A 13,199-nucleotide genomic window follows, 5' to 3' on the forward strand; every position below is an offset into this window, starting at 1 on the left:
TGATGTCCTGACACCAACCCATTTGTGCTTTTTTTTTTTTTGAAAGATTGATTTGATGCCATTATAGACGTACATTGAGAATTTTTTGTGCTTCAAATACAATTTTTAACAATTCATGTTCATTTTATGATGTATTGTTAACTTAATTATAACCAACCAACCATTTAAAGTATATCTAAATAGAAAGAAATATTTTAATAAAAAAAGTCAATCACGTATGACGATGAATGTCGCGTTTTTTTTTTTTTGGTATTTTACGTAAATTTTTAATTAAGAAAATAATTCCCTCAATTTAACGTTACTACCACTAATATTACGATAAACACTTCAAGAGGAAGAGCAAAACAATTTTGAATTCTTGTTTTTTTATTAATTCAAATTCAGGTCACATCGCCTACGTGACTTCAGATAACCACTCTTGACGTCAAAAAAAAAAAAAAAAAAAAAAAGAAAAAGAAAAATACAAGCAAGCAAGCAAAGCATCATCTTCATGACCATCTCGACTTAAAAATATTATATTCTCACATCTTCAATGGAATTTTCCACAAAGAAGAATAAATAGCCAGGACGCAAACATTTCGACTCCGGAAAGTTCCGCCAAAGTGCGTCCACTTCCTTCCCGGTTTTGGAAATGTGGCAAAAGCACTTTTGGTCCTCAGGGGGGCGCCATCAAGTCTCAGAGACCGATTCGTCGCACGTCTGCTTTTCTTCTTCCCTTTTTTTTTTTTTTTTTTTTTTATGTGGCGCACTTGACGCATCTCGCGCACAATTTACTAAATCCTACAAATTTCGCAAATTGCATGTGAGGGCTTCGTGTGTCGCAAGGACAATTTTGGAAGGGCACAATCGCCGACAAAGCTCAAAAACGATATTTCGGAAGTGCCACGCGAGCGTTACGTCACAAGGCCTGTTGGCGCCGTGACGTTTGGCGCTCGTGTTTGCAGGTCACGCCGAGAGCAAATCCGAGGACCGCGGGTCTTCGTTGAATGTATTTTGGAGGGCGTTTGCATTCGTTTCATAATCACGGAATGAATTCAATTTGGATCGTAAACAACGAAAAAGTCAAGCGAGGAAGCGACGAACACCACTTGAGTGAAGGTGAAGGAGGACGACGACCGCCGTCAGACCACGTTCGAGCGGGAGGGGAGGCGCTCAATACTGAATTCAGTAGAAGGGCTCGTCATATTTTATTAGAGCGGAAATGGGGGTGGGGGTGGGGGTGGGGGTGGGGGGGGCCCCGCTGGAAATGATGCCATGTTGCTGCCGCTGCTGTTTAACTACGGGGCAGCCTGCACATTTCACAGTGCTCGGTACCGGGCTGGTTCATGAAGGTGCAGTGCGCGCACGACCACACGGCGGAGGAGGACGGCGGCGCCGGGCGGTCGGCCGTGCCGTCGAAACCCGCCGGGCCCGACGGCTGCCCCCCGACCGTGCCTGCGGGGGAGGAGACGCGCGTCAGTCCTGGCGAGACCCGACATTGCGCTTAAAACGAGAGGGAAGTACGTCGATCGGCGCGAAACTCACCGCACAGCTGCTCGACGGTGGCCCACTGCTCCGACTTCTTCCACGCGTCGGCCAGATCCTCGTCGGACGTCTTGACGGCGTCCAGCAGCAGTCCGATGCTGTCCTGCGAAAGGCGGACGCGGGCCCCGGTCAGACGGGCGGCGGCGACGACGTCGGCGGCGGCGCCGACTCACCCTCAGAGGCATGACCTCGTTGGTGACCAGGAAGAGGAGCAGATGGAAGTCGGACACCACGTCCAGGAACGACGCGGAGGCGCACTGGGACAAATACGTGGCTAGGCTGTGGAAGTTCTGAGGAGGAAAGCGGCGAACTTCAAGGCCCTTCCGCTCCAAATAAAAGCCCAGCCGGCGTACCTTACTTGCGTCTCTCCGAGGATTTCTCGATTCTCGATGGGGAAGCGCTGAGCGGACCTGAAGGTGAACTGCGGGTCTTTTGGGAACGTGGTGGTGATCTGGGAAGAAAAGGACAAGAAAGGACACCAGCGGATTTTGTGTTTCTCGGCTTGTTTTGACTCAGCCAATCGCTAACTAGCGCAATACCGCATATAACCTTCTCCAATACGCAACGTGCGACGGGAGGAACTCACATCTATGATGAGATACTCCACAGGAAGAGGCCGCGCCAGGAAGGTGACGTCGTTGCCGAACTTGTCTTTGTCCTGTTGACCAAACGGCGCAGCCTGCGTGACCGCCGGTTCCCAAACGGGGGCGGGTGGGGGAGCGCGAGCGATACCTTGAAGAAGACGTCCGGCACGTACTGCTCGGGACTGGACTCCTTAGCGTAGCCCAGCTCGGGGGCGTCCTTGCAGGGCAGCAGGCACTCGTCCCTCACCAGGGCCATGCACTGGTTGGACACCTGGTAGCCCTCAAAGTGCACCTGGTTGTCCGGGCCGCCTGAGAAGCAGCGCCGACGTCCGCAAAAACGTCTACAAAGAGCGCCGCGGCGACCGTGGCCTGACCTGTCGCGACCACCGTCACAAACTTGGAGCCGAAGAGTCCGTCTCGAGAGAGTTTGCAGGCGTTCGAATGTTGATTTTGGAAGAAGCCCGCCGTGATGCACTCCTCCGCGCTCAGGAAGTGAGAATCCTGTTGGGGAACGAGCTAAAATGGGCCCAGTGGCTCGGGAAGGCTTCGTCTTTTATTCAATTATCACTCCCCCCCCCCCCCCCCCCCCATTCAATGAATCAGACGAAATCAAAACTTTTTCATTTCCATCCTGATTCCCAATTTGACAATGTAGAAAATACACAAACATAAATTGGCACCGCCGCATTTGTCTTCAACAAGCTGAAGACAAATCTTCTTCCAGGGGCGCAAAAGGAGGGAAAAAAAAAAAAAACATTACCGAGCGTCTAAGACACCGAGTCACACCACTTTTGGCATAACCGGGATGTGAAATCGATCATTAACAATTAACCCGACGGATTGTAAAAGGTTGGGGGTTGAAACATTGCAGATGTCACAGTTTTCGGGGTGACATTTTTGAAAGCGGTACCCGCTCCACGCCCAGAGAATCCTACCTGGTTTCTGGTGAAGCGGACGGTCCCTATCCTGGTGTCCTCGGACAGCAGGTCGGAGAAAATCCAGCCCACCTGGCCGCCCCCCCCCCCCAACATTTTTTGAGCCATCTCATCAAGAGGAGGCGCCATCGCGTCGACAACCGACCTTACGAAGACCAAGTTTGGCGGCGATCTCGTCCACCGCTGCGGCTTTTGGGTCCTCCAGCAGTTCCAGACTGTTCTGAGTCGCGTTCTGAACCAGAGAGAATTGAGACCAGACCGCCGTCGTCGCCGAGCGTTGGCGCGCGTTCTTACCTGGGGGGGTTCGTAGATGGCGGCCACTTCGGCTCGGATCCCCAGCGGGATGTCCTTGTGCTCCGTGTACCTGCCGTACAGGTAGCCCACCCTCTGACTGCCCGTCTTGCGCCAGAAGTCCAGGAAGCGGTCGGCGATGGTGTGGTTCTCAAACATGATGTTGTCCACGTGTCGGTATTTCTGCGCAGCAAACGAAAGGATCGACGGGATGACGCCCACGCCGGCACGCCGCTCTCCTCCATTTACAGCCTCCCTCAGATTTGAGTAAGCCACGCCTCCAATTTACAGGTTACCCGCGGTCGGCGCATCGGGGGTCACGCACATAAGTCGAGAGGCGAGGCAGCCAGCCGCGTCGGAAAAAATATCTTTTGCGGTAACCGATTCGTCAATGCTGAACGGGGTTTCTGTAGCGTGCCGCCTACTTGTCTGTTGAGCGTGATGGCGCTGGGCTGGCACTTGGTGCAGATGCCCTCCGGCCAGGGGGGGTGCCCCTCGCAGCCAGACTTGATTTTACAGCTGATGTTCTCCAGTGCGGCAAACTTCCCCCTGTGACATCACGGGAGAACAGTCAATCCCCCCGCCCCCGCAAAAAAAAAAAAAAGGAACCCATTAAAAGATGCGCTGTTCATTTCCATGGGGAAACACGCTTTAGGGTTCGGTGTGCCAAAAATAAAGTTGTCAATTCATCAAACTCGTTTGAGAAATGATCAATCATTTAGAGAGCTCAACAAAAAGATGAACGATTAGATTTTTTTTTTTTTTTTAAATGACATGTCGGAAACCAAACCAGAACGTGAATCAGAATCTATTTTTAGAGGTGCATTTTCTGCACTGCCCATTTGAAATTAAAAAAAAAAAAAAAAAAAATGTAAAATGTACATTTGGACTCCACTGACCAATTGAGTGTCTGCTCGTTGATGACATCGTCATATATGGCGGCATAAGAAGAAATGCAGAAAAAAAACACAAAAGAAGGTCTAAAACGGCAGAAGCGCTTACTTGTCGGCTCCTCCGGTCAACTTGCGCAGGTACGCGTGGAAGGACATGTGCTTGACAGGCGGGTCCAAGTGGTTCAGGTAGTCCTCATCGAAAGGCTGCGAGGCGCGGAAGAAGAAGAAAAGGCAGAAGTCAAGTGCAGACAAAGGAGGCGACGGAGACGCCAAGACTCACCTCCAAGGGTACACAATGTACACATTTCCCCAGGGCGCCGTGGCGACATCTGTGACAAGAAAGCGGGGTGACTTCATTGAGTTGAGGAATTTCGTCCCAAGGAAAAAAATGGAAAAAAAAAAGTACGCTTTGTCGCCATCTTGTTGTCACGTGACTACATCGAAGTGAGTTGAGGCGTTTTGTTTGCTTCCCACAGTGAGTATTTGCTCGGCTTTGTTTCTACACGTTTCTGCTCTGGGTTAAAAATTGCACTTGCTCCAGTGTTTACAATTACTGGAACAGCTAACCCTCATTACCGTTAGCCCGTCTATGGCCTTTCACATTGTACGTTCCCGTTAAGCTCGCAGACTTAGCGCGGCGTGTGCGTCTCCTCACAGCTGCGAGTCTCGGTTCCTGTAGATCTTGCCGTCTTGCTTGGTCAGATACTGGTCGATGTCGTCCTCCCGGATCTGCGGCGCCGACTGCGGGCGGGCCGTCACGAAGGACGAGGAAACGGACGACGACGACGATGAGACGGAGGTGGACGGAAACGACGTCGCCGAGGACGAGTGCGGGGCGGCGGTGTCCATCACCTCCCCGCCGGAGGAGGAAGAGGAGGAGGAGGAGGAGGAAGAAGGCGAGCCCGAGGGGAACAAGAAGAGCATGTCGCCGTGCCTGCGCAGAGAGTACAAATGGCGTCTTAGTGACGTCACTTGCTGCCCTTTCTGCGGGGACGCCTCTGCCCGTCGTTGCTCACTTGATCTTCAGCAGGCTGAGGCTTTTGTTCTGGGAGAGGATCTCTCCCGTTTTGTTGCGGTTCAGATAAACCGAGAAACGGTTTGAGTTGAAGCCAAACTCTTTGGCCACCTGCCAAAATGACGGAAATGGCGTCACGCCAGACATTTCAAAGAAAATAAATAGCACACTCGGCAATGTCTATTGGGGGTTTTTTTTAACTCATATTGCAAGAGTACATTAAACATTGCAAATGTGCTTTTAGGCTAACACGATTCCTCAGCAAATATGAAACATCTCCCTACGTGCAGTACCCTATATCCATATGGCTGTATTATGGCGCCCCCACGTGGCCAATTCACGCACTCTACAAGGAGCAGCACACCCCAAAATATTCATACACACACACACACACACACGCTTACATAAAGCCTTGTCTGTATAATAGATCATGTGACGTATGAACAGCAAGAATAGAAATAATTGGGGTTTGGAAAACACTGACGTGCTGATCGTAGCATTTTTTGGAATAACGGGATTGTTTCAAAACTTTGTGATTTATGATGATGAAAAGCAGCACCTTTGAAAAGCAAACATTATGACGTAGTGTACGACGGATAAAGCACCTTCTTTAAAAAGGCAGCAGCAGTCTCTCGCTTGGTCGAAGGGATTTTCTTCATGCCATCTGGGGACTGTACCCTGATGATCTAAAAGTAAAAAAATAAAAAAAAATACTTTTTTTTTTTTACCATTAAATTAAAATGGGAATTTACTATTTGAAGGTTGGGAACGAATTAAACTCGTTGACATTATTTCCTATGGGATTTTTTTTTTGGGGGAACAAATCAGACATTGAATATTCCACAGGAAGGAATTCTGTTTGAACTCCGAGATTCCATTGTACTTGAAATGTTTTCACTGGCATCTGATTTTTAAACTAGTATACGTAATGAGAGGGTGGACGTACACAGTCACAGCAGTCGCCAACGGAAACCGCGACGACGACGTAGCCTGTGACAAAAATGACTTTTACACTCCTGGTGTGCTACGACCAGAAGGGCAAGCCGGAGGACGTTTGGGGTGAAATTGAATTTCTCCGTCTCACAGTTAAACAAATAGTCAAGGATAAAATAGTGTGAAAACTGCCCGTATTTTATATCGTTGTTGTGCTTAAGCATTAAGGCCCTTATTAACTGTACTTTTTTTTTTTATTTGTTTTCTATCAAAAATCCTGACAAACATTGCAATCGGGAGTAGCCTCAAAAATCAGAATTGGTCGCGGCCAACAATAAAAACAAAGTTCAGAGCCACATTAATTTACAAATGAAAATATAGAGCAAAATAAAAGAATTAAGAGTCAATCAAAACGAGCGTCACAAGCACTCCAACGGTCTGGAAACGATGACGGGGGGGGGGTCTTCTTCCCCCCCCCCAAAAAAAAAAAAAAAAAGAAACAGAAATCAAGTTTTTTCCACTACTTTGACAAGATGCTCCCAGTAAAAACGTCACCAAATCCAAGCAAAAGCAACGTGTGACAGCGCATTGCGAAATATTCACAAGGCTTTCAGAGCACAAAAATGACGGAATATTTCAAAAGGAGCCAAAGTGATATTCGTGTCACGAATGTCGAAAAAGAGGCGATCTCCCTTTAGCCGGCTAGCCCGCTAGCGAGCTAATTGTGCTGCCTCATCACTACCACCAGTTGCTGCTAACAGGCTAACTAGCTGGCCAGAGCCGAGCGAGCCGGGACCGACACAAAGGCCACTTTTTCTGTTCTTTTCTTTCCTTCTGCACTTACGATGGTGTCCGCCATGGTGCCGGCCCGCCAGGTATCGTCGCCTCGTCAGCCAAATTCGCTGCAGCTCCAACAACCGACGCACTTTGACGGCGTGTTTGTCAACGAAACTCCATCACACGGCCAAGTGTAACCGACATTCGTGTCCGATGCGGAACCGAAGCTCCCGGAAATAGGTCCTTCTTGTCTCCGAAAAAAAAAAAAAAATACGGGACAATCCGATTAAAAAAAAACCCAAAAAAAACATCAAATAAAAACACAGCCTCATTCCATTGACGGCCTGCCCTTCTTTGCAATCAGTAGTAATGATCAATATATTTATCATTATTGTGTTGGCTTCATTTTAGTCGTCTTTATAGACATACAGTATATCAATGGCATAATATATGAAAATTGTTCGACATGATGTTTGATCGCGATGGTAATCCGAAAGGTGACGTCACCTTCTTTTTTTCTTTTTGTCACATTAGTATTATAATTACTCATTTTTGTGCTCAAGGGACGGACTGTGCCAGCTCTTTTATCTCCTATTTTTTATTTAAAAAAAAAAACAAACAAACATGTTGACTTATTGAGCCCTAATACGAGAAATAAATCATTTCTCAATATACTGAATGAACCAATGATTTAACACATTAATTATTGTATTCGATTTATCAAAAAATAATCTGAGAAAGATATTTATCATCTTTCAATGATTTCAAACTATGAGACTTATCTATTCAAAATGTTAAAAACAGTGTATTGTTTTGTACAAAACGAAAAAGTTCATTTCTATCCATCCATCATCTTAGCCGCTTATCCTCACAAGGGTCACGGGGAGTGCCGCAGCCTGTCCCAGCTGTCAACGGGCAGGAGGCGGGGTACACCCTGAACTGGTTGCCAAGTTTGATTTAAAGTGGTTTTTTTTTTAAACATTTTCAAATGATGTTGATTAATTTAACTAGTTCATTGAGATAAATTAGTTTGAAAAATGAAGGCTCCAAACACATTTTGATTGACTTACTATATAAATGTAACAACTATTCCAGGACTCTCATGCTCAGCCCAGCCCTGCCAAACACAACAACAAATACCTTTGGATTTCCTTTTTTTTTTTTTTAAATTATTCTTATTCTTATTACCCCCCCCTCCCCCCACCCCACAACCCAAACTGTAGAGAAGACATTTGTCCAGGAAAAAGAGCTGCATTTATTTCACACATTTTCACGGATGGTAGCAAACACTGCGAGTTCGTCTGCAGGCTCACCGACGCCGGCAAACGCAAACTGCTGCTGCGTTTGTTTGCTCTAAAATGCCAAACGAGGAGACGGACATGGGGGGGGGGGGGGGTTGAGAAAGCATGCTGGGAAACAAATGACAACCATGCAGGAGATCACAGCCTAACCAAGAGCAGACGCTGTGTCGCAACAACAGGATTTAAAAAAAAGTAATCAGAATAATCTCTTCTTCTATTGTGTTGACGGGCCGGGCTCAGATGATTCCGTACTGGGCCAGCTCGTGCAGCTCCAAATGGTTGAAGGCCTCCCACGGGCAAATCACGGTGATGTCTGAAACACACACGCACGCGTCGGCCGAAAGGATCTCGGACTTTGTAAACACGCGACGCCGTCGTGACGGAAAAACTCACCGGTTCCCAATCCTTCCATCCCCGGGATGTCGTCGCCGAACCTGCGCACAAACCACAGCGAGACAAATCCCATTTTGGCAATCACCAAACACGTGACAAGAAATATTACTCAGAGTTGCTGTAGTACTCGGCTGGAGACAAATCTGCGGCCTTCACGAGCACCCGATACCTCGCTACCCGCGTATCGTTTGCTCGCCGCGGAACCTGCAAAGTCGGAAAACGCAAGCACGAAGCAAGGCCTGTACCTAATGCACTGTCCGTCCTTCTTTTCAGGGAGGCGGCGGCGCGTCGTCGAGCTTTAGCGCCACCACCTGATATTTTCCATTCATTGCAAAGAAAGCAATGTGAACTGAAGGTGGCCCGACGCTGCGAGACGCGCCGGCGCCATCTAGCGGCGGCCGTCTGAAAGCGTAGGTCAAATTTTGCTCGCCATCGTTCATTCGTTCATTGGTTCGCTGCTCCCGAGTCACTACAGCAAGATTTTCAGCAGGCGTTTTGGGGGGAATCATCCCGCGAACGGACGGGCCGAAGCGTGTGGCAATGTCGCACCCCTGCACTCCTTTCTTGGGGGGTTTGCTCTTGAACTGGCGCGTCTGCCTCTGCTTGAACTTGGGGGGGCCCTTGCGGGGGGTGGCGGGGCCCCCGCTGACCCGCGTGGCCGACTTGATGTCAACTTTGGGCGCCTCCAGGTTCATGTCGCCGACGCTTGTCTGGGAAAACACAACCACACGTGTGCACGCAAATGAACACAAAAGCGTGGACGGACACAAAAACACGCGCTTGTGCGTAATCCGCTTCCAGGTGGATTCGTCGCAGTCCTCGCCGGCGACCGCGAGTGATGACATCATGTTCCATCGGCGTGACCCCGATGCGACCTAATCCTAATCCGGCGCTCGTGTTACTGATCTGGTTTTAATCGGGTTAGCGAGGACGAAGCGCAAACGCTGAGCACACACTCCCGGTTTTAAGAGTGGCGCACCTCAATGACAACGGCACGGAAAACACAACAACAAAAAGAGAGCGAGGCCGCACGATGGCGCGATGTACTAACCCTACACTGAGAAAATAAATACATGCATGATACACATTTTCAGTCCATGTTGAAGTGAAAATGCATCGACTGATTTCCTGTGGCATCTTGTGGGCGTGCGTACTGACGGCGCCTATCTTGGCTACTTTTGGACTTTTCAACTGGTCGCCAGCCAATCGCAGGGCACATTAAGACAGACGGGTCGCGCTCGCAATCTGCACCGTGGGGCCACTTTTATGAAACGTGTGTTTTTGGGATGTGGGAGGAAGGCGGAGAAAAGCCACGCAAAGTCCACACAGGCCGGGGGGGGGGGGGGGAAATTTTAACGCCCTCCTCACAACTGCGAGGCCAACGTGCCGCCTAAGTGAATCGAAAGAAAATCTAAATATTTACAGTTCCTATTTTTGAATAACATTTTCATGAAACTTCATCTGGCGACCAGTTGAAGATCGGCGGGATGGGCTCGGGCGGGCCCGCGACCCGCATGGGGAGAAACGCGACGTAAAACGGGTGGAATCGAAAAGAAAAGGTGGTAGTGTTCAATATTCAAGTTGACTTGCAATTTTAAACCTCAAAATATCTCGAGATCAATTTTCATGAACCTTTTTTTATTTACAAAACATGGTAGCTTCTAATATTCATATTTATCTACATTAAATGGAAAAACTGAATACGTTCCTAACCCTCTTTCGAACATTAAAAAGTTCACTCTGGTTTAACATAAAACGTTTGTTCCATTTTTATTTAGCGTTTGCGTAAAAATTGTGCGCTGTCGCCCATTATTTGTCCTGTTTTTGTTTGGATACGTGCCGTGTTGAATTTCAAAGTAAGAGCGTAATAATGTCAGCCAATTTTGTCAACTCCTCAAGCACCATCTTTTCATCTGAGCACCTCATTGTTTATATTCGCCATATTAATCCCGAAGTGTGAAGTCGGCGAGCCCGAAGGAGGCGGCCGGCGGCGCGCTCGCCGCGACGACCCTTCCCAAAGCGGGTTCTACTCACATGCGGCTGCGCTTGCGTGAAAGACGGACGGACGAGAAGACGGCGGACGACGCCGACGGGGTCGCTCTTATACGGCCGGGATTAGAAGCGACACGCCCCCTCTCGCCGTTGGACCCGCGGGCAGAAAAGAGAGAGCGACTGGAGATCAGCGGGAAAGATGACAGGATGAAAAACGACAAGATGGAGATGGAAGGACGCTAACCGCCGGCGGATGACCTGAAGCGACCCCGGCGACGATGTCACTAAGCTCACTAACCCGACGTGCCGTAAACATGGTCAACAGCGAGGCTTCACGTTGCCAAGGCGACGACGCAAGTGTTTATTTGGTAATACATAATTACAATAAATATGTGTATGTAATCACAGCAGCAATAAATAAATGGGTGCTCGCCGGCGAGAGGTCCACCGTCGGCAAACGCCGCCGTCCGCCGGTCTCGTCTCGTCCCGACGGCGTTCGACGGTGCCACCGCCGCCGCCGCCAGACGCTCCAAAGTGCAAGCGAGCGGCGACGTCGTCGTCGTCCTGGGAACTTCTGCACACGCGCAACTGGGACTTGTCGTCTTCTTCTTCTTCTTCATGTGGGACTCTGAATAAAAATTCAATTTAGACCAAAAAGTCATTTTCTGACGTTTGCAGTGATCGTCTGGATGAAAAACATATTTGGAGACTTTTATTGAAAGCCAAGAAATGATTTCCAAGCGAAATGCAAAACAAAAAAAAAAACAAAAAAAAATGAAGATTCGGTTCTCATTCTCTCGTCTGTCACATCCGGCAAAAAAATGGATATGGTAAAAGATTGGGAAAATAGCAGTAGTGCTTTCTGACAATAGTAAATGCAAGGATGAGTATTCAGCGCTTTATTATCATGCCAGCTAACGTTCTGTGTAATTGGTGTCGGGAATGCGGAAGATTTGGACGAGTTTTCTAAACGAGACGCAAAAGGAGTTCTCGATGAATCGCCTCAACTGACGGTCGGCGACTCACCGCCCTCACGTCTTGTTGAGGAGTCGGATCTCCATCTTCAAGAAGGCCTTGAGGTTGTCGTCCACGACGTTCTCCTCCACGGCGGCCAGCGCGCGCTCGCCGCCGTCGTTGTAGAAGGCCAAAAGCCGCTCGGCGTGCTCGATCCACACGCAGTTGTGACAGCCGCTCATGCAGCAGTGGGCGGGGGGCTCGGGGGGGACGGGGGCCCCGCTTTCTGGCCGGGGGGCCGCCGAACCCGCGTCCGCGCACCGGCCCCGCACGTTCCAGTTCAGCTGCCGCAGCCTCCGTGACATCACGTACAGCTGGAAAACAGCAACGTCAGCAAAGTTAGGCGGCTAAAGACATCCGCTGATTTGAGTCATGTGTGGAAAATAATATGATATCAATAAAGGCCAACAGAGGCCTTGCTGGATGCATGCGTGAAAGGCTCGACCAGGAAGGTTGTTCGCCACCTTGGCTTTTCCTGAACAAACTAGAGACTATTTAACTCCAAATAGTTTCAGCAACTCCGCAACTCATCTAACCCAAACCCTAACGTGAACCTGAACCTGAACCTGAACCCGACAGGGGTCGCCGGAGAACTATCTGAGAACATCTTCGGCCGGGAGCGGAAGGGACACCCTGAGCTGCTTGCCAGCACATCAAGTTAAACAAACAACCAAACCGGAAACCGCCGGGCCGGGATTTGAGCCCGGGTCCTCACAAACCTTGAGAATGGACCACATTGCACGTGACAGTTTGAGACAAATCAATCGTGGATGCGCCTGAAAGTAACACGAGCTCGGTTACGTCGCAGGGTGCTCGGAAGGCAATCAATCGACGTCGTCGGCTACCGAACCTTTCGTACAGAAGCGGACGACCGGGTCACGTTGAGAGCCAAATAAACCACCATCGTGGGGACAAAAAAAAAAAAAAAAAAAAGTTCGAGGAACGCGAACTATCCCCCAAATTCTTGTCTTTTAATCAGAAGAACTCCCCGACTGCAAAAATCTAGTCGAGCTTTCCTTGACGTAATCGTGAAGGGTTTTTCAATAAACCGGAAGCAAAATGGTGTCAACAAAGCATTGATTGGCTGCGAGCGAGAATTTTTGAAGCAATCACAAAGCGGCGTTTGCAATGTTAACCAATGGAACAGCGAGTGGGCGGTCACAGAAACTCTGGGCGTTGACAAAAAACATCCAGCAGAGGTCAGGACCGTGCTGCGTCTCATCGTTCCTAACCTCTTGGGCGCACTCGAGCAGAAATATCACCCGAAATGTCACAAAATACATACTGTGTAATGCATCTTCTCGTCTCTGTGTACAGTACTAACACATTTATTCACTCTGAAATGTGGACCAGGGTTGTCGTACGACTCGTCTGCCATCGAACGGCAAGTTAGAAATTGTTCCGTCCGTCACTTCACACCGCTGGCGTGGGAACTCAGATTAAGTAAGATACATTTGTAGAAAATAAATATTCAGAACTTTGGCGGGAATTTTTGGCAATCATTACAAAAATAAATATTGTATTGATCAATACAGTTTTGGCTTGAG

At 48.8% G+C, this 13,199-nt stretch overlaps 3 protein-coding genes across 6 annotated transcripts; all 3 read right to left on the reverse strand.

Annotated features, from left to right (window-relative positions):
- Window positions 1–444: 444 nt before the first annotated feature.
- On the reverse strand, window positions 445–7,186 carry nploc4 (NPL4 homolog, ubiquitin recognition factor). 2 transcript variants are annotated; one of them, XM_061810930.1, is made up of 18 exons: window positions 7,020–7,186; window positions 5,848–5,928; window positions 5,244–5,353; window positions 4,883–5,161; window positions 4,508–4,556; window positions 4,337–4,431; window positions 3,760–3,883; window positions 3,338–3,517; window positions 3,189–3,275; window positions 3,044–3,115; window positions 2,483–2,609; window positions 2,257–2,417; window positions 2,111–2,182; window positions 1,883–1,975; window positions 1,698–1,814; window positions 1,525–1,627; window positions 1,240–1,434; window positions 445–1,206 (listed from the first exon to the last, which is right to left on the reverse strand). In XM_061810930.1, the coding sequence occupies exons 1-17, from the start codon at window positions 7,032–7,034 to the stop codon at window positions 1,274–1,276; spliced, it is 1,926 nt and encodes a 641-aa protein (XP_061666914.1). In that variant the 5' UTR covers window positions 7,035–7,186; the 3' UTR covers window positions 445–1,206; window positions 1,240–1,273. The 2 variants fall into 2 exon arrangements, with proteins under 2 accessions (XP_061666914.1, XP_061666913.1); XM_061810929.1 differs by having other exon boundaries at window positions 445–1,434.
- Window positions 7,187–8,183: 997 nt separating this feature from the next.
- On the reverse strand, window positions 8,184–10,811 carry pde6gb (phosphodiesterase 6G, cGMP-specific, rod, gamma, paralog b). Of its 2 annotated transcripts, XM_061811005.1 has the most exons (4): window positions 10,681–10,811; window positions 9,196–9,356; window positions 8,647–8,687; window positions 8,184–8,566 (listed from the first exon to the last, which is right to left on the reverse strand). In XM_061811005.1, the coding sequence occupies exons 2-4, from the start codon at window positions 9,339–9,341 to the stop codon at window positions 8,490–8,492; spliced, it is 264 nt and encodes an 87-aa protein (XP_061666989.1). In that variant the 5' UTR covers window positions 9,342–9,356; window positions 10,681–10,811; the 3' UTR covers window positions 8,184–8,489. The 2 variants fall into 2 exon arrangements, with proteins under 2 accessions (XP_061666989.1, XP_061666988.1); XM_061811004.1 differs by lacking the exon at window positions 10,681–10,811 and having other exon boundaries at window positions 9,196–9,985.
- A 153-nt stretch (window positions 10,812–10,964) lies between these two features.
- Window positions 10,965–12,710, reverse strand: oxld1 (oxidoreductase-like domain containing 1). 2 transcript variants are annotated; one of them, XM_061811006.1, is made up of 3 exons: window positions 12,503–12,710; window positions 11,665–11,966; window positions 10,965–11,266 (listed from the first exon to the last, which is right to left on the reverse strand). In XM_061811006.1, exons 1-2 carry the CDS (start codon window positions 12,554–12,556, stop codon window positions 11,670–11,672), a joined length of 351 nt encoding a protein of 116 aa, XP_061666990.1. In that variant the 5' UTR covers window positions 12,557–12,710; the 3' UTR covers window positions 10,965–11,266; window positions 11,665–11,669. The 2 variants fall into 2 exon arrangements, with proteins under 2 accessions (XP_061666990.1, XP_061666991.1); XM_061811007.1 differs by having other exon boundaries at window positions 12,372–12,510.
- Window positions 12,711–13,199: the final 489 nt, after the last annotated feature.

The sequence above is a fragment of the Syngnathoides biaculeatus genome, chromosome 22, assembly GCF_019802595.1.
Source record: "Syngnathoides biaculeatus isolate LvHL_M chromosome 22, ASM1980259v1, whole genome shotgun sequence".
NCBI classification, from domain to species: Eukaryota; Metazoa; Chordata; class Actinopteri; order Syngnathiformes; family Syngnathidae; genus Syngnathoides; species Syngnathoides biaculeatus.